This window comes from Sebastes umbrosus, chromosome 10 (assembly GCF_015220745.1).
Source record: "Sebastes umbrosus isolate fSebUmb1 chromosome 10, fSebUmb1.pri, whole genome shotgun sequence".
Taxonomy (NCBI): domain Eukaryota; kingdom Metazoa; phylum Chordata; class Actinopteri; order Perciformes; family Sebastidae; genus Sebastes; species Sebastes umbrosus.
In genome coordinates, this window is record NC_051278.1 from 24,762,398 (window position 1) to 24,786,446 (window position 24,049).

The 24,049-nt window shown below is 40.6% G+C and overlaps 1 protein-coding gene across 1 annotated transcript in view; it reads right to left on the minus strand.

Annotated features, from left to right (window-relative positions):
* Positions 1 to 9,286: 9,286 nt before the first annotated feature.
* dlg5a (discs, large homolog 5a (Drosophila)) overlaps positions 9,287 to 24,049 on the minus strand; it is a 56,215-nt gene continuing 41,452 nt past the window's right edge. Inside the window, 14 exon segments of the mRNA XM_037782644.1 lie at positions 9,287 to 9,520; positions 9,626 to 9,735; positions 11,234 to 11,343; positions 11,580 to 11,707; positions 12,223 to 12,366; positions 12,483 to 12,673; positions 14,028 to 14,198; positions 14,917 to 15,065; positions 16,539 to 16,722; positions 16,864 to 17,028; positions 17,701 to 17,834; positions 19,879 to 20,041; positions 22,163 to 22,240; positions 22,833 to 23,001. Coding sequence (XP_037638572.1) covers positions 9,417 to 9,520; positions 9,626 to 9,735; positions 11,234 to 11,343; positions 11,580 to 11,707; positions 12,223 to 12,366; positions 12,483 to 12,673; positions 14,028 to 14,198; positions 14,917 to 15,065; positions 16,539 to 16,722; positions 16,864 to 17,028; positions 17,701 to 17,834; positions 19,879 to 20,041; positions 22,163 to 22,240; positions 22,833 to 23,001 — 2,000 coding nt within the window. The 3' untranslated portion in view covers positions 9,287 to 9,416.

Genomic DNA, 24,049 nt, shown 5'->3' on the forward strand with positions numbered 1-24,049 from the left:
ATGCATCCTTAAAAAACAGCACTTTACTGCTGATAAACTGTCTAAAGTATCATCAGTAACAGTTTCATGCAGTATTTTTTTTTAATTCTGGGACCTGATCTGCACATGTGAGGCTTGTACATTGTACATGATTGTAAAATCGGTTCTTCACTCACATGTTGTTCTGGTTTGCATTCTGTGCTTGTAGCAGCTAGAGACACACATTTTGGGAAAAGTGTCAACAAGTCTATTATAGCCTTTTCCCCTAACAAGTGCCTTTTAATTTTATTTAGTGTGACTATTCCTATGTCTGTAACCTGCTAAGTCTATTCATCTATAGGCAAAAAAATTATGTTTATTAAAATGTATGTAAAAAATACAACCTAAATAGTGCATTAAAACAAATCAGTAAGATAATGTAAAAGAAAGGTGAAAAACAGCTATATATTGTATCTTTAAACAGTAAATTAACTGTAAAATACTGTGAAATTAATTTAAAAAAACAGTTCAGACTGTTTTTTTCATTAACAGTACAAAGCTGTAAATTTCAGCGACAGTATAATAATGTTAATTTTACAGTAACATAAAGGCAACCCTGCTGCCAGTTCTTTACTGTTATTTTACTGGGAAATTCTTAACAGTGTATATATATGATCGATCAGTGATCCATTTTAGCTGACTATGTAAACATCCCAGTGAAATGATGAGTCCCTATAGGCAGTGGGTATAATAAAAGGAGGTTACTTCTCATTGTCTGCAACACTGTGGGGATGTTTTTGTATACTGACTTTCATTAAGGATAGTGCTCCCCTCTTTTTCAATTACTGATCCGGTGGCTTCTCATCCATCCATCCATGGGGTGATGGGCGTACCTGTTTTCATTTTGAGAAATGCAGTTGATAAACACACACACACACACACACACACACACACACACACACACACACACACACACGGTGGTGTTTTCATGATTTTTGAGGACATTACATTGACTTACATTAATTTCCTGGACACTCTAACTGTAGCTGCTACTCGCCTAATCCCAGCCCTTACCCCATAACCTTAAAGCTGTAGTGGGTAGAAATGGAGCAAATATTATTAAAAAAAAGTTATTTTTTATAAAACCTGGCAGTAGTGCATGAGACAGGTAATCTGAAAAAAAAAATCATGTGCCCTCTGTGTCCTCCGGTGCTCCTAATGGCATCTGCAAGATTTCACAGACCGGAGGAAAACAACCAATCAGAGCCGAGGTGGAGCCTTGTGGTCCCTGAGCAGCTGTCAATCACTTGCAAACTCCAATTAAACGGTCAAACTAGGCGGCGCTGATCAAATATGAATCAATATTCTGTTACTGTAATTTCCATTTCTCACTTCAAATATTTTCAGAAACATCTTGTAGTGTACTGTTTAGCTGTAAAATGAGAAAGTTTGTGACCCTGCAGCCATGTTGAGAACAGTTGAGGAAATACAAAGCACCGCCCACCAGCCAGAGCACAGCCAATAGGAACTCTCTCTCTCTCTCTCTGAAATTACCTCTGATTGGCCAAAGTGTCCCGTCACAGGCTTTTTAAAGCCTGAAAACAGCCATGAGGAGGTGCAGAAGTGTAGTTTTCTCTCAGAACACTTGAATTACAGTATGCTGAAAGGTTATTTTGGAATTTTTGCCCAATGATGCCAAAAATATACCGCCTGCCCCCACTTTAACCTAAACCTAACCTTATCCTAACCCTAAATCAAGTCCTCACCCTAAAATATAATGATTTAAGTTATAGGGACGTGCATTTTGTCCCCATTTGGAAGGTGAGTCCCCACAATGTGACTGTGTCAACCGGTTTATGTCCCCACAACATGGGTAATACACAGAGAGGGAGAGGGGGGGTGTTGTGAATGTCCTTCCAATTCAATTACTGTAATACACTCACACTTCCAGCTCACATATTAGGTCAAAAACAGGTGTGGATTGGTGATGACGGTAAGGCATGACTAGCAGTGGTTTATGGCAGATGCCCCCTCAAGTAGCCAGCCGGCCGGACCAAAGAGAATATGGGGGGGAAACAGCTGGCTCGGGGCCCTGAATAACCACTGACCCCTGAGCTCCGGATCAGGCAGGTGCACACAGCCACCTGTGTCACAAGGCTCCAGACTTCTTGGGTGTGGTTTACAGTAAACCCTCAATAATCTGACTGAAGTCCTTCTGAATGCTTCCATTAAATGAAAAGTGTAATTCAAGAGTCCTATCCCAAATATCAGCAAGTATACTTATAAGTTCCCTAACAAATGTCCCATGAAGTGTGGAATTATGACACTTCTCAAGCACAGATCATGGTGTGGTGAAGATATATGATCTGTGATAGTCATTTATTGTCTGGGAGATATTAGTGCTTCTACAGAAATAGCTGCTGTAACAGAATCCTTTAACCAGGGAGGGGGGGCGAGCTGTAAAACACTAAAGACAAGGGAATCTGTAAATTATAGCACTTCAGAGTTATGAATGTCTAAGTATTTTGACTTACAGAATAGAGGCAGCGCATGTCAACACTGCTATCCACCAGAGCTACAGAACAAGAATGAACTTGGATGCAACAAGTTGTAAATGTTTTGAAGCTCACTGATGTTTGTTCCCTAATTTCCTCCTGATTCAGAGTGACCCTGCAGCAAAACACCAAGATCAAATCCAGACTAAGGTTTCAACTTGAACATACAGCTCTATATACATTGTAAAGCTTGATTTATGACTCATGGTACCACTGAACAGCATCTGATCAGCAAGCGATGGGCCTCGAAGAGCAGCTCTGAAGTCGTCCTCCTGCTGGAAAAATGGTGAACTGTACCATTTTAAAGGGGTACACCACCTAAATTAAGAATTCTAATATGTTATTTCCATGGCCTAGGAAAGTTCAATCAATATTTGTGAACATGAGCTACTCTCTCTCAAAGCCAGAAACCAGAGAAGTAAGTCTCAAACTTGTGATGTCATAGGGTTTAAAGTCTGGAGCTGCTCCATAGACAATGAATGGGAGACTGATTTTATGGACCCACAACAATGTTTGTTTTCTTTTTCATACCCAATTGAGCTTTATTATATTGTAGTGTTGACAGAAAATGTTCCCATATACTCAGATCATTCCCCTCGGTGCTCTCAGTGTCATCTAGATAGAACATCGTTAACCATTCATTGTCTATGGAGCAGTTCCTCACTTTATACCCAATGACATCACAAGTTTGAGTTTTAGCACTCTGGTTTTTGTATTTGGGAGAGTTGTTCAGGTTTACCAATATTTTTTGGACTGTCTTAGATCATAGGAATAACATGTATGAATTCTGAAAATGGCCGTAGTTCCCCTTTAAATGCAAACAACGCTGCTCTACAGCAGCCTCATGAGATGATCCGCCGCCATTTTTATTTTTTCCAAACACTGCATAAAAAATTAACATTCTTGCCAGAACCAAGGTGATACTAGTCAGGAAATATTAAAGCCAACAGTTCCAAATGCTTTATGATGATGAATGTTTTATTAATGCTCATCTTTATTTAATAAGTCAAGTCATTTTCAGGAAACAAGTGAGGTGTAAATCACAGGTTAACTGAGGACTTCTCTTGAGAGCATTAACTTTTGTGTTCATGTTGATGATTCACACATAAATTACTAATATATCTGCATATAATGTATGCTGCATACTCATTATTCTCTGACAAATGGATAACAAACAGGGAATCTTACTCCATACAGTGTACAAGCCAACTGAGATCCAAATTCCAAAGCAACAATACGCCCCCGCAGAGGTCACAGAAAGTGAGAGCATCAGCAGCACATGCTACATACTTCATGTGTCCTAATAAATCTCGCTGGCATTTATTGCCGGCCGTAGAAGAAGGGACTCGAATGGATTGATCATCCCCCGCCATGAGGGGTCAGCTGTTGGGCGAGTGGTTCCTTGTGGGCCAGCAGAACTTTACCCGGAGGGTCTCAGTGTGCTGACAGACGAGGAGATTAACACGAGAGCAGTCAGGTGGTAATCCCGCAGGACATTTGAAGATGCTGATGAGTCGATGTGCTGAAGAACCAGCAGAAGGACGAACCAGATAATTTCATCACATCATGCACTCAGATGGGAAAGGCCACGGCTCGCCAGCGTGGACCACAAAGATCCTTCGCTGTCAGACGTGAGACTTCTCAAGTTCGGTTGAGCTGTCAGCAGCTGTCTTGAAACAGACACCTCAGCAGGAGGGCTGGAGACCCTATCCTTTCTAAAACAGGCAAGAGGGTACTTGGAGGACGTTAAGAATTGGGACACGACATAGCAAACCTGCACCTACAGTATGTTAGTGTGAAGTAAGGAGTTTTTCACCAATGAACAACTGTAAGGTGCGAGTTTGCAGGCAGTTTGAGGCATCGGGAGATGTTTTGAAGACACTGGGCGCTCTCTTGCTCCAATAAACCCCAAGGGCAGCTGGAGGGTAGTCATCCACTGTGACATCATTGGCTAGAGGACTACGTGACCCCGGACGCAGCGCTCGGAGGAAACAACCGCGAGCTAAAGGCATCCAATCAACCAGCAAGATAGCTACAGGCTGTCCAACTGCATGGAAAACAACTCTCACAGAATGCTGCAGAAATATCAGTTTTTCTTGGAGTGTAGACTGAATACATGTTCCTGAGCCTGGGCACTTATTCATCAGACTTCTAAGAATTACACGTAAGAGTGCCAGTAAAAAAAAGTTCTTCGCTGAGTGTAAAAAATTAAAACTCAAACATTTATTACGACACGTTCTCCTTCTTACAGCTTAGTATAACGCTCAAGTGATCATATGACTAATTACATGCATATTCTGAGCAGGAATAGCCAATCAGAGACAATGATTCACCCTAAAGCTGCCATATTGTTCATTATTTTAGGAAAATCCTTATATATGATAGTGTTTTTTTGCAAAAATGTATGATTTTGATTTTGGAAAAAGTACTTTGCATTAGTGTGAACTCTTTGATATTTCCAGTAGGAACAAACATGTGAAATTAGCAGCAATCTAATATTGCATATCAATGCATAAATAGTTATTAAGTAATAGGAAATTGGCTGAAATTGAAACAAAAGAAAATTAAACTGGAGCAGTGAAGAAATTCTTCTGCTGGTGGATGACGTACATCAGAAGATCATATGATAATTTGAATTAAGAACCACATTGACAAGTGCAGACAATGAAGAATGCATGGACAGTAATTGCAAGTTTTATTGGTGTAGTTTGTACCCCTAATAAAAGGTGAAAAAAACCTGTCTCTTTAAGCCCCACTCCTGAAAAAGCCCAGTCTGCTCTGATTGGCTTGCAAGAAAAATATGGTGCACCTTTGCAACGGTAGTTCTCAAGCTGTGGGTGATATATTCTATTGAGCATGCCTGTGACATAGGAAGGGGAACCAAATCTGAAAGGCTCGTTGGATCACATTGTTTTCTGATCTACACAGCCCACAAAAAACTGACTGGGTTGTTTTATTTCATAGTTTGTGGGTTGGTAGACACTCCAGATACCCAAATGTGTGTGCAAAATAACTGAAATACTGAGTTTTTAATATGTCCCCTTTTGATTTAAATATGACTACCTGATTAAATTAAGTCACTTAAGTACCACACAGTATGCCTGCATTATATTTTCAAAATAATTACCAAAATCCTTTTTGGGCATGTTGGACTCAATGTTCTAGTGTGAAGACAGCCCACATTGACTTGTCACCATCAAACAGCAAAACATGATGTATGATCATAGTGCTGCTGAAGAACAAATAAAGCCTCAGTGTCTTTTAAAAGTGTATATAAACCCCAAGAGTGCAGCCGCTTCTTTAATGCTGAGGCAAGGCCACATCTTTATCGCTCTCGCTCTCGCTCTCTGAGATCCTGGCAGATATTGTCCCACTACTTTATCTCGACTCAGAAATTGACAGCTATTCCATCTGCCACATATTTCATTTGTTGCTGCTTTCAGCGAAATGGATTCACTTTCATCCTCATAAGTTCCATCTCTGAAGGACACTGTCACATTTCAGCGAGACATTTACAGAAAATATTTGGTAGACGTTGGAAAAATACACCATCGCGGGCTGTATTATAAAGTGTTACCAAACAGGGTGTGGGAGGAGAAAAATATGAATTCAATAGGGTCAATCGATCTAAATATTTAATCAGGATTAACCGCATGATTGTCCATAGTTTATCGCAGATGTATCTGCTCAAAATGTACCTTAAAGGGAGTATTTAATACTCTTATCAACATGGGAGTGGGAAAATATGCTGCTTTATACAAATGTTTGTATAGTTTTATTATTGGAAATCAATTAACAACACTGTACAATGACAAATATTATCCATATACCCTCATAGGTACTGCATTTAGCATAAAAAATATGCTCAAATCATAACATGTCAAACTCAAGCCTTACAGGCAACAACAGCTGTCAGTGTGTTCCTCACCAAAATTTCACATTAAGTTTGGAGCTATATTTAGCTAGCTTTAAAACGGAGCCTGCCACAACCTAAAAATCGCAACTTGCGTTAAAGAAATTAGTGACGTTAACGCTTTAACTTTGACAGCCCTAAAATGCAATCATTACACTTTTTCAGTGTCAGACTAAAAAAAACTCAGCCTGAGTCCATATTGTGATACAGAAAATGAGTTTTATTCTCATGTTAATGTCTCAACATACAAATCACATTCTTTTTAATAAAAGAAAAGTTCAATCAGTACCTGGCATCTACACTCTTTTCTAAAGATACAACCATTTCACGCTGTATCCCGCTCTCGCTCTCTCTCTCTCTTTAACATTTGCTATCTACTCAGAAAAATAGTAACATTACAGTTTGCTTCTGCTTACTCTTTTAGCCCAATAGTCAAACTCGTGGACCAATTTTCCTTTGAAAAACTGTGCAAGAATAGATCCCTTTTTAATAATTCAAATAAGAGGTGATCCTTTTTGTTCTAATTAAGAATAAAAAAGGCCATCAATGAAATGTAAGGAACTGATGCGAGAGATAAAAAGGTGAATTAGTTACAGTAGAAATTATAGTACCTAGTCGTAGTCTACTGGAAACCTAGGAACAGTTACATGTTTAAGGTTAACAGGTAAACAAGTGCAAAACAGAAGTAAAAAGGATAAAGTTGCCTTAGTGGATTTTGGCACAATAAGATACAGGATGTGGTTTCGAGGAAGGGCAGAATATTTTTTTTTTTCAATATTTTTTGCCTCCGGAATAAAAAATACAATTAAATAACAATGAAAAGTCACTAACATTTAAACAGATCAGAGAAAAATCCTTTAAGATAATACCCTGCAAATTTTGCTTCATAGTGTCTCTTTTAATGAGTACATCGATAAGTGACTGACAACCAACCACAAAAAAATAAATTCTTTAAAAAAAAACATGCTAATACCTGCTAAGACATGACTTGACCGCCAGACGTTCCTAGGCGTATGACCTAGTAAAAATACATGTAATATATATTTATATATATGTGTTTCTTTTCTGTTTTCAGATGTATCTGCATATTGTATATGTTATACTCTATATTGTTGTTAAATATATGTTAAGGAGATAGAATGATAGTTACACAGTGGTCTGTCTAGCCCTGGAGTGCATTCTGAGGAGTTAACCCGTTGGCCGCCGCTTCGGCCTACCCTCAAAACCTCACCATTGTCATGCGCTCTACACTGTACTGGTCTCAAATCAGCCCCAAAATCATCTAGTCCATGATGATGGGCAAGACGATGCTTTGGATCTTGGAGAGAAATCCTCTTTAAAGGTCTTATTGATAACATTTTTATGTCAAGGAATATTTAAAAAATAATAATAATAACACATCCACAGAACTTTTAGAAAGGTGCCAAATAAAAATTATTATGATTGTGAATTAATCATTTAAAAAATGTTGGCGGGTCCAAAATGTTTTGTTTATCTCTGTGGAAAATATCTGAAGTTTGGTTGTCAGGCTATTAAATATGTGTTATCAGTTGCTATAAGCCCCATAGATGTGGGTCAATACGGGCCTACTACGCCTACTAGTAGGTTTTATCATCTATTCACATGGTAGATCGCCGAAAGGCGGTATAAAAGAACACAACAGCGTGTTTTTCCCTAAATGTGACTTTTTTTTTTTTTGCCTAAACCTAAAGACGTTGTCGTTTTGTTGCCTAAACCTAAAGAAGTTGTAGTTTTATTGCCTAAACCTAAAGACGTTGTCGTTTTGTTGCCTAAACCTAAGAAATTGTAGTTTTATTGCCTAAACCTAAAGACGTTGTAATTTTTTTGCCTAAACCTAAAGACGTTGTAGTTTTGTTGCCTAAACCCAAAGAAGCCTTTTTGTTTGTGTTCAAAAGGTAACATTTCATTCAGTGTGTTAGAACGTGCTACTTTTAAGTTTCACTTTCACTTTTATAACATAGTAGTCGTAGTAGGCCCCAAATGACCCACATTTACATGCTTATAGTGACTGATAATGCCTACTTAATATACTTATATATATATATATATATAAAAGTATATATATATATATATATATATCGATGTTATCAATAGTACCTTTAAAACGTCCTGGCTACGTGACCAGGGGCTGGTTTCAGATCAGGGTTCTTCTCCGAAGGCACTTCCGAAAGGCCCATAAACTGTCCACACACCCAGCTACTATAGAAACACAATGCATAGAGCGAACATTGATGTGTTTTTGAGTTTTCATGGCCGTCACTGCTGGCAGTCAGGGTTCAGTAAGCTACATACTTCAAGAGGTTTTGATGCTTTTGCACATTTGTGATGAAACACCACGAGGAATGTGATTTCCAATCCTGGCATTCCATTTCTATAGCGTCGTATTCATGCTAACAAACAGCCACAATTCAGCTGAAACTGTCGTTACAATTGTGAGCGAAATTCTAATTTTCTCTCTCTCTCTTGCACACTCGCACACAAACACTCAATTAGTTGTCAGTCGTCGTCGTCAAACGGGTGCATAATTGTAGGGGAAACCACAAATGTTGTTTGGTACACGGGAGGGTGAGGGGGTGGCTGAACTTCATTAGTGTTGAGGTTTGTGTACACATGGGGGGGCGGTGGGGGGGAGACACGCATTCAAGCAAATATCGAACACCAATAGTCAGACTCGTCTTTTTGACTGTAAACGGACGCTTATAATGCAGCATTACAAATACACCACCAGAAACCCTTAGAGACTGAACTTTTAACGTGGAGATCCAGTGCTACTAACCTGCTCCGGAGCACATCAGACATAATGGAGGCTCTGATTATAAAATCAAGACAAAAGACAAAATTAAAAAATATCAATAATTTACAAAGCTAGCTCACTGTAGTGTACCTATTGGTGTAGTGTGAAGGGGTTAATTAGTGTCTGGGGAATGGAGATGAGAGCCGCAGCTCGCTGTAGTGGCAGCCGGTCTCCTCTAGGGGCAGCCGAGGGGAGTCCACAGGACTTTACTTTGTTCTTGATCAACTATAGTCATGATCTGAGTGCAAATGTAGGGGAGGGCGCCGCCTTGGACGATACCTGAAAACACAGAGGGGAATGTTTATCACAGTGTAAAGAAAAGTACTGACTGACACATAATGGGCATATTGCCTGTGGTCCATGCTGTTTCGATGGCATACAAACCTGTGAAGAACTTGCTGTACTCTTGCTCTATCTTCTGCGCACTTTCAAATTGCTCCTTGGAATGTTTTTGAGATACTTTGTCCCGCAGATAAACCGGATCTTTCTGCTCCCTGTGAAAAAAAAAGAAAAAAAGAAAGAGAATAGTCATTCAGATCAGAGCATTTGAGGTATGAATCCAACACCAGGGAACACTCATCTTCCTTATATTCCAATATTATCAATCTGCGGCCTGCAAGACCCACTTCAAGTTACACCCCCTGTTACAAGTTACGCCCCGTTCTTTCTTTAAGCCATCTGAGGGCATTCTGGCTTTCATCAAAATATTTTACTTTATACATTTTATAATATTTCTTTACTCTATGTGCAGTGGTTATAATTATTATTCAGATCAATATTTTTTTATAAAAACAAATTTACTTTATGTGCAGTGGTGCTAATTGCTCATCAAATCATTATTATTATAATAATATTTTACTCTATTTATGTGCAATAGGCAAGCACCCTACTGGACTATGCACACACTGTAGTGAACTGTAATCTGTCAAACATGTACTGAAAGATTGCAACAGGTATGATGATGAATGAAAATTCAAGGTATGATGATGAATTAATATCAGGACTAATTAATGGAAAACACAATATTACATTGGGGAATCATGGAAAGCATGCAATCTTCTAATTAATTACTTGAGAGTAACAGGAATAATATAGAGAATTTAGTTTGGGGTTTTTTTCCCGCCAATCTACTGCTCCACATTCCAGTGCAGTAGGTGGCGGTAAGACCATAAGATGATTTGCCAACCGCCATTAAAGCTCAGAAGGAGAGGCATGGTGGAATTAGAGTGCTTGCTAACTAACTAGCCAGCCGCTAAATGAGTAGAAATATAACAACTTAATGCTTCATCCTCACACTCTTATTACAGCATAGGAAAGCACATTTCGCCAGATGAGTGACAACTTTGTCCGGCTCATTTTCTGGAACCAGTGCAGCATGAAAGCATGGTGGAATAAGTTAGCTGCATCTGCAACTTCAAGTTACGCCCCTTCACGTTATTATGCTCCTCTCTTGCAGTCCGCAGACAGACCCCACTCCAATATTTTGATTGTGTCTAATTAAGCTTATAATCAATCAGATACTCAACTATAAAAGTACATGCTCAATTTAGAATTCACCTGTTACTTATTTCGGCAGTGAGGGTCTTGGGAGAGAAATCTTTTCTGAAAATCAGTCACAAATTAGGCAAACTATGTCTATTTATTTATCAGGTGTTGAAGTACTTATTTTAAATATGTGACAACAATGTCTGATGAATCCTGGCAAAACATTTTATAACAATTAACAAATACGAAGTGAAGAAGGGAGAGAGCACTTGCACTGAGAGACTTGATTTTGAAAAGAAAGAACAGCTGTTCGGGATTAGGCAAGAGTTTGTGATTGGGATGGAGCGCTTTGACAGATGCGCCAAAGCGCTCCATGGTGGGATGGAGCGTGTGAAGACTTATCCTGCTCCATCCATCCGTCCATCATCCGCACACACACACTTACATACAGGGCGGGGATGCCACCGTACCAGGACAGCGTATGTGGTTCAAAGAAATGCTACTTACTTGATCTGCTTTGCGTTTTTGTAGCGGACGAAGACGACAATTGGATAAATGTGAACGCTGTGGAGCCTTTCGATGGCGTGCGGGGCAATGTCGAGCAAACAGTGACAGCCCTGTTTCCAAAAAAAAGAAAAGAAAAAACTAATTCAACACACTGTTTCAAAAGGCTTGACAACAACTGACACGTTCTATTTATAGCAGGAATCTTGCTTTTCGTTCGTCGCCATCTGAGAATAAAGCGCTGCGATAGTGATAGCTGATCTTGAGCGGAGATTAAAAAGACAAATTGAAGCCACTTTATCTTTCCTGATAAAATCTGATGAGAAAAGAAAAGCGCTGGCTAAAATACCTTATCTGTTATTTCCTTTATAGAAGCAACAGTGGTCACGTCAAAATGGCCACTCCTGCGCTTGTAGTCGATGAAGAGGCAGTCTTTGACGCCCCGCTCAATGGCTTGCTGGGATGCCTTCATCACCTCTGCAGACGTGACAGAAAGAGAGTGAAAGAGTAAAGAAAACTGCCGGTATGTCAAAGCAAGGATATTCCTCAAAGCTTTGGTTTAAACAAATCATATGATGCAAATTACATTTCTCCTAACTACTGTACAAACCAACCCTCCCATTTTTCTTCAACCCGAAAGTCTGACTTAAGGGGATAGTTTTAGGTGTTTTGGAGTGGGGTTGTATGAGGTACTTATCCCTAGTCATTGTATTACCTACAGTAGATGACGGTCGGCACGCTTGGAGAAGCAGACAGGAGTTACCGCACGGAATCATTACATTGCTTTGCTCCTCTGCGGTACCACCTGTCTGCTTCTCCATGCTGGAGGCGTGCCGACCGTCATCTACTGTAGGTAATACAATGACTATGTATAAGTACCTCATACAACCCCACTTCAAAATATCCCTTTAAAATGCAGAAATATCCAACAGATATTAAGAATGTAGATGCACTATTTATTCCTAACAAACATCTGGATCAGGTGAACTCACCCAGTACACATCTGCAGAACTTCCCGGGAGACTCTTTGACCAGCATCTCCTTGACGGCGTCGGTGAGCGGCCCAAGGATGAGTACCGGTCGGGGAGAGGAGCACTCCACCTTCTGGACCCGCTGGTATGCCAGGCTCACACAGTCTGACACAAGGAACGCGCAGATCATTAAAATATCCTTTTTCGGCAAGGATTTACACGATGCCATTTTGATGCTTCCTGCTATTTTTATTCAAAAACATCTAAAAGTTTCTTCTCACCGTCGAGGAAGGGGATGGAGTCGGTGCTGATGGCGTCCAGAGCCACCATCTCTTTGCTATCTTTGGAGCTGCTGCGTTTGTGTTTCTGTTTCCTCCTGAAGAAGGATCTGCGGGCGGCTGCGGAGAGAGTCTTACTGGAGTCTTCCTTCATTTCGGTCACGCTGTGTCTGCGGTAAAACTCTTGGTCCATCCTACACCACAAACACACACACACATACAGAAACACAGATTTATTTGAGGGGGATCCACACATAAAAAGGCTGTGTGCATAAGTGTAGAAAAGTAGGACTTGTGTTTTCTGTTTTAGGGACATTTAAGCCCGAGAAGATTTCTAAAAACATAACATTTTCACTTGTGAGGATTGTTTTAAAGATATCAAGAGACAATTTGTAGCACTAAGGTTAGAGCAGAGGTTTAGGTTAGGCATGTAGTTCTGAGAGTCATGGTTGGTTGGATAAAATAATTGGAGCTGCCAATATTTAATCACAAATGAATCACACATTTTTTATCTGTTCAAAATGTACCTTAAAGGGAGATTTTTCAAGTATTTAATACTCTAACCAACATGAGAGTGAGCAAATATGCTTGCTTTATGAAAATGTATGTATATATTTATTATTGGAAATCAATTAATAACACAAAACAATGACAAATATTGTCCAGAAACCCTCACAGGTACTGCATTTAGCATAGAAAATATGCTTAAATCATAACATGGCAAACTGCAGCCCAACAGGCAACAACAGCTGTCAGTGTGTCAGTGTGTTGACTTGCCCCAAACTGCATGTGATTATCATAAAGTGGGCATGTCTGTAAAGGGGAGACTCGTGGGTACCCATAGAACCCATTTTCATTCACATATCTTGAGGTCAGAGGTCAAGGGACCCCTTTGAAAATGGCCATGCCATTTCTTGCTCGCCAAAATGTATGACATGGTTGGTACCAATAGATTCATTTGGTTTTTCTAGTTTCATATGATACCAGTATCTTCACTTTAGCTTTAAAACTGAGTCCACTACAACCTAAAAATCGCAAGGTGCGTTAATGCATTAAAGAAATTAGTGGCGTTAAAACGAATTTGCGTTATTATCGCGTTAACTTTGACAGCCCTAAAAATAATACATATTTATTGATTATAGCATTTGTTTAGAATGTATTGTTACTGGCTGTTGGCCCTTTATGTTTTACTATAAGTACAAAAACATCAAAGAAATTAACATCATAACATAACATAACATAAGTAACATCAATGTATGTCTGCAGAGATGCACGATAAGAGGACACGACCTTGCCGTGAGTGCAAAAGGACAGTTCGAAACATATGGAAGGGAAGTGACATTACATATGATTCCTACATTGCAGCAGTATGGCACAGCTTGTTGTCACAGCTGTTACAAACTCTCCTCTGGCTCAAAAATGTATGTGTGTGTGTATGTGTGTGTGTGTGTGTGTGCGCGCGTGCGCGTGCGCGTGCGTGTGCGTGTGCGTGTGTGTGCGCGTGTGCGTGTGTGCGTGTGTTAAGCGTGCATTGAGTTCTCCACCCACATGTACTTGCTGGGGATCTGCCCCCTCTGGATCTGCTGTGCGTTCTCATCTAGCTGCCAGGCCATCCATGTCCCGAAGCTGCCCTTTGGTAAAGACTCGTCCACGTACAGGATGTCGTCCTTCTTGAAGCTGAGGTCCCCCTCGGCCTCCCCCGCCCGGTCGTAAAGTGCTCTGGTGAGAGGGAGAGACGAAGACGGATGGGGGGGTGTTATGGAGAGCAGGGCAGAGCAAGGGAGCGGAGGAGCATTAAGTTGATGAAGTGAGAGAGCAGGTGAGGTATCAGACAACAGAGGTGTGAAGAGAACAAGATCAAGAAGGAGGGTGAGAAAAGAAGTGTAGATTAAGTGTATCTATAGTATAGGTTTGCTTGCCTCTTGTTGGGAGCCTTGTAAGTCATCCCCAGGCAGCCTATCAGTGACAGCCAGGCGGGCTGTAGTGTATTTAATGCGGATGACATCACAAGCCCACTTGCCTATATGACAAGTGACTGCGGCAGCTGAGGCGACGGACTCCCAACAATAAAAACGTGATTATTACAGAGCTTCATTTTCCACTCATGTACAGTGCGTTTTTTAATGGCCTGGAAAACACTGAGCAACTAAAACGGATGAAGTGTTGGGTCTGGTGCGCAGCGAGTAGATAGATTTAGATAACCTAAATTTGTGGTGTGATTAGCAGCACTGCAGTCACACGGTGGATCTGGGACATAATTGGTTTAGATGAGAAAGATTCCAGCTTTGTCCGAGGGGCGCTCCAGTGGTGGTTCTATATATAGCGGCATGGATAGAGATGAGGCTGCTTGGGGGAAATAAGTGTGGTCCTTATACAGAGTGGTTATGCATAAACGCACGATAATGATCTGTGTGCATGTGTGTATATATGCACGTACCTAATATAAAAGCCATCTCCTGGAACATCTTTGAGCGTGCTGAAGTCATCTGGCCGATGCTGCACCTTGAACGTGACCGTCTCCGCGGGCTTCAGCATCTCCACGTACACCTCTTCTGCCGTCTTATTCTTCATATTCACCGAGTTGTACTGAAAGACAAGAGGTGATGAGAGTGGTAAAAAGGGAAACTTCACAATGAAAAATAAGACAAACTCGGGTTGAAGAGCAGAGTGTTTACACTCATCTGTTTATTCATTTGCCGCGCCTGTGACAGGTCCACTAGTAAACAGCTACATGCCCCTCCAAGCTTTCAGCTGTATTAAAAGTGTCGCAGTATTGATTCGTGCCACGTATGGGGGGAAGAAAACAAACAAGATGGGAGATTGAAGGACGGACTGAAAGCTGTGCGGCCCTGATGATAGAGCTGCATGGCAATTCAGATAGCAGGCCCTTTGTGGCAGAGAGCTAAGTGGGAGCATGCCACGAATTATCTGTTATGAGTTTGCGGCGCTCTGGATGGATCGCCGGCGTCGAGCAAGGAGAAGATCAATGAGGAACAATGACGGGCGGGGGAAAAAAAGAAATGCCAGCGCCTTCTGGCAGTGCTCGATTCTAAAGTAACGAAAGCACACAAAGCTCTGCAACGTCTTATTATAAGAGTTTAGCTTTGAGATCACTTCAAATTACTGATATTACACCTACAACTCTTTGCTGAAAATCCACAGCAATTTTGTGAAATTGAATAAAACTCCCACTTAAAAAAAGATCTGTCTCTCCAGTTACACATCTGACTGAATAAAAATACTTCATGTACTCAAGTTATTGAAATATGACGAACAAAAAATACACGAAACATCATGTTTTACACAGTACTGCATATTGGTAAGTTGCTGAGGTGCCACGTTTTCTCCACTGGAAGGGCACCCTAGAGGGCACTTCATCACGTTTTCTCCACTGGAAGGGCACCCTAGAGGGCGTTTTATCATGTTTTCTCTACTGGAAGGGCACCCTAGAGGGCACTTTATCATGTTTTCTCTACCGGAAGGGCACCCTAGAGGGCACTTTATCATGTTTTCTCCACTGGAAGGGCACCCTAGAGGGCACTTTATCATGTTTTCTCTACCGGAAGGGCACCCTAGAGGGCACTTTATCATGTTTTCTCCACTGGAAGGGCACCCTAGAGGGAGCACTTTATCATGTTTTCTCGACTGGAAGGGCACCCTAGAGGGAGCACTTTATCATGTTTTCTCTACTGGAAGGGCACAAGGGCACTTCATCATGTTTTCTCAAATGGAAAAGCACCATAGAGGGAGCACTTTATCATGTTTTCTCCACTGGAAGGGCACCCTAGAGGGCATTTCATCATATTTTCCTCCACTGGAAGGGCACCCAGAGCGCACTTCATCCTGTTTTCTCCACTGGAAGGGCACCCTAGGGGGCACTTTGTCATGTTTTATCTACCATAGGGGCATCCAAGAGGGCACTCTTGCTGTGATTTATTCGAACATGGGGACACAAATTGAGTCCACCAGTGTTACTTGCATTATGAAATTCCTGGGCAACAGGTTGTGTGTCTATGCATGTGTGTTTTAAAGTGAAAGCAGAGGTGCACGGGTCCACACCTCCTGAATGAGGTCCCCAGGAAGCAGTCCATCAGGGCCTCTGGCAGGACTGTCCTCATCCAGGCTCTCTATGTAGACGCCCCGTAGGTTGCCTCCGCAGAGAGTGACTCCCACCTCCACCCCAGGCCTGCGCACCGTCACAAGCCGCGGCTCGCCCGCCTTCCTGCTGCCCTCAGATGGCATTCTAGAGGACAACAAGTGGTCAGTTAGAGAGTTATGGAAGTGTGAGGATGTAACATGGAGCAAGTATTTCTCTCACGCCCAACATATTATTATTATGGTGGGGTTGTTTTGTCCTTTTATTAATGTTTGTGTAGCGGTTTACCTGATGAAATTGTGGGGACTGGTAGTGGGTGTGGTCTGCTTGGAGGAAGGAGTGAGCGTGCCCTCGTCCTGTTCGCTGAGTGTGTCGATGGTGGAGTGATTGTCGGGGGTGGCGGCTCCGCTCCCCTGGGGAGTCAACTGAGTGCTGACTGGCTCCAGACGGGAGCTGCACCGATAGAAAAAAAGGTCAAAAATAGGAAAGTTTTGTAATGTAGAAGTCAAACAAAAGCCATGTGGCCATTACATGCTTTGTCCACCAGAGAGCACTGACAGATTTATTTATTTTATACTGTAAAACGTCTATGTACATACTGTATTTTGGTCACAATAACCAAATAATTTTAAAATTCTTTAAAAATTTTTAGCTTCTCAGTTCTCATATTATGTGTTTGAATATAAAGAAGAATATCAGCCAATATAAACTGACATTTTTTTTTATTCTCAAATATCAATATCTGACCCGAATTCTGGTATCGGTTGGACTCCGTCGTGCATATTGTGAATATTTAAAGATGAATAACTTCATAGTTAATTACATCTTTGTACTTGGCACCTGGGCGAACAACTGCTGTTTCAGAGATTCCTTTATGTTCATTCAGCTAAAAAAAAAAAAGTGTGAATGCAATGAAAATGTATCCTATGGCCTCACTGCAAAAAAACAAACAAACTACAAATGCATTTAGAGAACACCTGGCCGCATAAAAACAATATAAATATCCTTGTCATTCTTAAACTGAAACGCTTACTGGAACTGATTCAAGAATCGGCCGAGCAGCACACCTGGGGCTAACCCCGCACTGAACACCTACACACAATTCTACAAGAAACATCTTGTTACCTGGAGCGAGAGTGGTTGCCCAGCTGGTACATGTGTGGGTTGTACTGGGCCATAATGGTGATGGTGTCACACTGCTGGCCGATGATGAGGCGAGCTTGCTGCTCCGTGGCGTTCCGCAAGTTGATGCCATTATACTAATGGAGAAAGAACAGTGTGATTAGTGAGGGTTTTAGGAGAGATGGGAGTTAGTAAAAGAACAGAGATATATGAACACAGCATGTGCTTAGTCTATTAAGGCTTTTAAGTCATTAGTAGGACTTGGTGGAGAAGATACCCATGAGAATTGGCAGGGGATTAGTTTTACACCCATTTATAAAACCTTAAAGAGTGCATACTCTATGTTCTGTAAAAAGGCCAGGTAGCCATTATTTTTCTTTTAACATCTGTAGTCCTACTTGCAATATGGATGTAATCTTGCTTAGTTGTGGTTATTTATGATTTTTTTTTTCTACATGATGCACCTCAGTCATTCACAACACATCATGATTATATTGAACAGAGTTACAGATCAAGAGGATGTCATCTTGCCACCGCTGAGGTGAACATCTGCCTTCATTCAATCTCTTTGACTTTTAACTATTAATATGGGGAAAAATAATCAAGAGTCTTAATAATTTATATTAATGCCTTACTTAAAGGTGCAGTGTGTAGGATCTGGCAACATCTAGCGATGAGGTTGCAGTTTGCAACCAACTTAAACTTCTCCCGTGTGCCAAGCGTGAAAGAGAACTATGGTGGCTGACACAAAAACGCAAAAAAACGTGAATGGCCCCATCTAGAGCCAGTGTTTCATTTGTCCGTTCTGGGCTAATGTAGAAACATGGTGGCCGGCGCTCTCTATGTAGATACTGTATAAGCGGCTCATTCTGAGGTACCAAAAACACAACTATTCTTATTTTCAGGTGATTATACACTAAAGAAAACATACTCATTAATATTACATTCAATGTCTGCCAATATATCCCCCTAAATGTTAAACAAATATGTTTAAAAAATGATATGTAATGAATTTACACTCTTTCATGTTCTTGGATCGTTGTAAAAAGTGCCGGGCAGTGACGGGCATTAGCGCTGCCAAAGGGTCCACTACCTCATGTGATAGTGAACCACATCAAAACTAGATAACCAGCAACTACTGTAAGTCTCAGCAAAGTTTTGGTAGGATAAATTCACTTACTTCAAAAACATTCCTACTCGTTTTTCTTGTAACTACTCAAACAGTGAGGCATCCACAAGAGCAGTACAGTATTATGTCCTCTTGATGTGACACTGCAATTGAATTTCAGCTTGCGCATCCATTTTATATGAAGTGAAAACACCTTCGGCAAATGCATTTCAGCAAGTATTAAAATACTGGGAACTGTGACAACGCTAATGAATACAGTCTTCCAGGAAGTGAAGCCATACGGAAGAAATGTATGGAAGGCAGCAAAATGACTGAGCCTTTGAAGCAAACACACATTAGTAGTATCAGTATTAGACTGCTCGTGTACATGGAGGACGAAACCTGCCAAAATAAATAAATAACTCAATAAATATGTCATTAAAATGAACCAAATATAATATTAAAAATAAATGTAGGCATTAATTAATTAATAAAATGTGATATAAATTGATATTTCTGTTTTAATTTGCTTCTTTATTTATTTACCTTTGTATTAATTCCCCAATTTATATACTCTTCTATTTAATTTTCTCCTTTATTTATTTATTTTTTTTAACTATGAAATTTATTTATTTATTATTTATATTATAATATTTTTATTTTTTCAAATTATTTCTGTGTGATTTTCTCTTTGTATTTCCCCCCTATTCATTTCACCAAACTTATTTGTTCCTGCATTTTCTTTTCTCTGAACTGCACACCTGTACCGGTCTGAGAATGCAAGACCAAAAGGTAAATAAATAAAGAAGCAATTTAAAACAGAAATATCAATGCATGTCACATTTTATCAATTAATTAATGCCTACATTTATTTCTAATATTATTTTTGGTACACTTAATGGCATATTTATTTATTTATTTATCAAGTCATTTATTTATTTATTTTTTATTTTGGCAGGTTCCGTCCTCCATACCTGTATTGTTGTGCTCCTTGACAGGCATCTGACAATGCATTCTTTAGTTATGCTGCTTGAGGCTGCAACCTTTTTCGACATACAGTAGGTTGTTCATACCTCCAGTAATTGGTCTCCGTACTCCAACCCTGCCTGGTGGGCGATGCTACCTCCAGTGACTTTGGAGACAAAGATCCCTCCGTTCTCCCCGCTGACAATGGAGATGCCCAGAGGCTCCGCGCCTTTGTGCACAATGACATTGCGGGGTTCCTCCAAGTATGGCCTGGTGGGGGAAAGAAGAAAGTGCATAAATGAATAGCAGCCCAGAAAAGCAGTTACATGGCACGGAGGAGCACGCTGAGAGGGTAACGTCACAACTGGACCGACCAACTTATGTACAGCTCTGGAGAGTTGCTTGCTACCTAGGCTTTAGCTCAATACAAACTCATATCGGGTCCAAATTATAAACACTATCAATAGAGACATAAAGACTGATTTGTGTTTGAAGAATGTTTGAGCCCGAGCTTACACTTCCCTCCAGGCCTGTAAATTGATCTTTACGCCTGGCTTCCAGAAGAACCTGGACAGGTTTAGAGAACACAGGCGCTGTGTGCAACATCATAAAAAAGCACAGGCAAGTGAAATCCCCTCACATGAAGGAGATTTGCATGAACTTGTGTGTTTCGTGTCTTCATAACAAGTTGGCTTTTGGACATGGCATACAATTCCATGAAGAGGAATGGATTGGCAGCCAGAGACGGGGGTAAACAGAGTGGTGGCGTACAAACAAAACCATGACCCAGAGGCTCGAGGCTGCAAAATAATACCATTGCATAACATCCATACTGCGGGCTGGAAAGGTGACTTGGCTTAAAGCCAGAATACAAACATGCATGTTGACCATGTCGTCGTCATGGGGCATGGACACCGCATGCAATATCTGAGATTTTTCCGACATGGAGGGAGACAAGTGCAGACATATAAACAAAACGCTGAACCTTTGAAGTTCAGCAAGTGAAGCTAATCGGGTCTATTTTTTTTGTTTCCTAAGGCACTAATATAGAGGCATGCAAAGAACTCGAAATCTAAAAATTAAACCGCACTCTTGTGGAGGGTGAAAAAAAAGTCTCAATTCTCCATTTTGCATTCCATATAGTGCATGTAAACTGCACAAGACTATTCTGCTCCTCTATATTATCTACCACAGTGGTTCCCAACCTATTTTCCTTGAAGCCCCCCTACTTGTATCTGAGAAAAGCTGAGCCCCCTCGAACAAAATCCTCCATTTGAATAAGATGATTCATTGTATTAAAGCTGAAGAAGGCGGGTTGGAGCAAATATGATTACATATTTTGTAACATATTGTAACAGTAGTGCATGTGCCACTGTGTCCTCCGGGGCTCCTAGCCTGAAAACAGAGCCATGAGAAAGCGTAGAAGTCTAGTTTTGTCTCAGAACACTTGAATTACAATATGCTGAAAGGTTTTTATGGGATTTTTGCCCAATAATGTCAAAAACATTTTGCCTACTGAAGCTTTAAATGAGTCAACTTTCTTTAATGAATATAACTCGTCAGTTTCGCCAACATAAATAAAGTGATGACATCTTGATGGATTCACAAAGCTAATGCAAATATATAATATGATCTTTTGTTTACTATAATAGTGCTAGAGCCGAAACAGATTTTGTGTTATTATGGTTAAATAAATGTAATGTAATATTTGTTAGATTGTTGCTAGGCCGCCCCGTTAATCCAGGTACAGGCTTCCCTTTGTGTGTGGCAAGCGGGAGAGCAAATAGGTTTTTGACCGCAGTGAAAATGTTGCTTTTGAAAGGCTAAACGCCAACAAATATGAATTGAAGCAGAATATATCGTTAGACAAAACATTTTTGTGAATTTTTCAAATGATTACATCTATCTTTTTTTTTGATAAATTTTGACTTTACAACGTGCAACAAGTTATTGGAAATGTTTGGATAACACAAGTGACAAAAAAAACCCTACACAGCCACCACTGGAATCTGATTCTACAAATAATTTAGTACTAATAATATTAGTGTAGCCTGATCTTTATTTGCAACTGTGCACAAATACTGGATTTAAACAGAATGTGGCCTTCTAAGTAGCAAAAAAATATATCTTTTTAAATAGTTTTATAGACACACTTTTGTATAAGTTATCCAGAAAGTGTGTTATTATGATTTCAATTATAAATGTGCAAATCTAATTTTGACATCTTCAGAGCAGACAAATCCTGGCACACCCCCTGTGATTTTTGGCACCCAGGTTGGAAACCACTGATCTACCCAACTGCACTGAAGCATATGAACAACGTGAACTTGAGGGGGGAGGGTGGGGGAAAGGGCATTCCCTTGTTTTGAAGCACTGTGAGAGAGAACGAACCTGAGGCTCCTGAGAGAGGAGAACCTCGGCCTAGCAGCCAGAGGAATCCTCAGAAAAGATCTGTTACGGTAAAGAGATCTGGAAGCGGGAGGTTACAGAGAGGCGGGGAGGAAGATAAAGAGCAGAATGGAGGACAGATATCATACAGAGACAGTAATAGTGTAAAAGACTGAGAGGTGACGGCGATACAGAAATGTTGGAGGAAAGAATAAAATCATAACGGCAGATCACTGCTTCTTTTTTTGGAAACGGTAAGAGGCTTCCACAAAATTATTAAGAGTTTTATTAGGATTTCAATCTGAATTTCAATGAGGGATTGCACAGCTCTGACCAGGAAAGACCGGTTGCCTGGCAACGCCTTTTGAAATAGCCTAAGAGGATCCCTAAGGGCAGACGTGTGCCGTATCCTACCCGCTTCTGAAGTGATCCTTATAATCATACTCTCCATCATTCACCCGACATCTACACCATCTGTAGAGCCATTCTCTCAGCATCCCAGTCCTATAATAACGGGCGCACTCATCAAATAACAATCATCTGATTAATATTCTGAACAGGTCATCTGTGATAGACAACTTCCAATTTGCCAATGCACATGCTTCAGTCACCCAACTAGATTAGTTATTTTTTTTCTTTTATAATTACCAGTGATCACTTGTTTCCATCATACCTGTCTTTCCTGCGCTCCCCTATTTGCACAGGGCTGACTGAGATGCGAGGTAACGTGGAAATGGAGCCTTGCGATTGGCTGCTGGCAAACGAGGAAGTCTCCAGATTGAGTGGCGACTGCGGAGGTGTGATGAGACTGGGACTGCTACACTCGGAGTGCGAGAGGGAGCCTGGATTTAAGGGGGGGAGGTGCAGAAAGGGACAGAATAAGAACAGAAGTGTGCGGTTTATGATGACATCTCACATGATGATACACGCCTGGAATACACATTGACATTACAATTGCAAACTTCACAGCATTTTGTGATACATAGGGCTTTTAGAAAAGAACAGTAAACAACTTTGACAAGGATATTGCAACCTGAGCTGCCTGTCAGCAGTTTGTTGCTTTTGGGTTCTATATCTGCGTAAGGAAGCTTCGTTTAATTAAAGAAGCTTGGAAACCCAATATCCTGGAGACTATTTACACCTCAACATTATTTTTCTGTCTGACCACTCAGAGTGCTCATTACCACCGTGTGCAGAGCACATAAAAGTGTCATAATGAGGTGGTAAACAAAGGCTAAAGAAACTGAAGGGTTGTTGACAAACCACTTACACTGATGATTAAAACTGGCCAATTCAGGTGTTTTAATGAGATTTCCACATTTGAGGATGACAATTGAGGTTTTTCTTCTGTCAGTGCAGTGACTTAATTTAAAACTTTACAAGAAAACAGGCCTCATGCAAGACCGTTTTTGTATTCTTGTCTTAACCATGTCTTACTGTTTTTTGTACCGTGGGCTCGTACGAGTGTGCAACGTCAGATTCAGGGAACGCTACTGACTTCAGATAACTGTAAATGGCCCGCGTAAACATGACGAATGCTACGTATGCATAAATGAGCATGCGTTCATGAGAATTGTAAATTAGCATAATTAACGCCAACAATGATACAATATAAGGCTAGACGTCCTGCCTCATTCATCCGTCACGCTCTCTTCCAAGAGCCTGACGCGCTAATGCGTCCAAAGGAAGTAAATCATGATGCACCTGGATACACTTCCCGTTGATCTGATTATTGTATATACAGGAGACAAATTAACCTTCAATTTGTTTGAGTCATTTTGCAGATATAGATGTTCATACTGATATTGTACTGTTATACAATAGCATCAATGGCCAATTTAAATTAATGATGAGTACGTTAGGCTATATGAATACCTTTAGAATTATTGG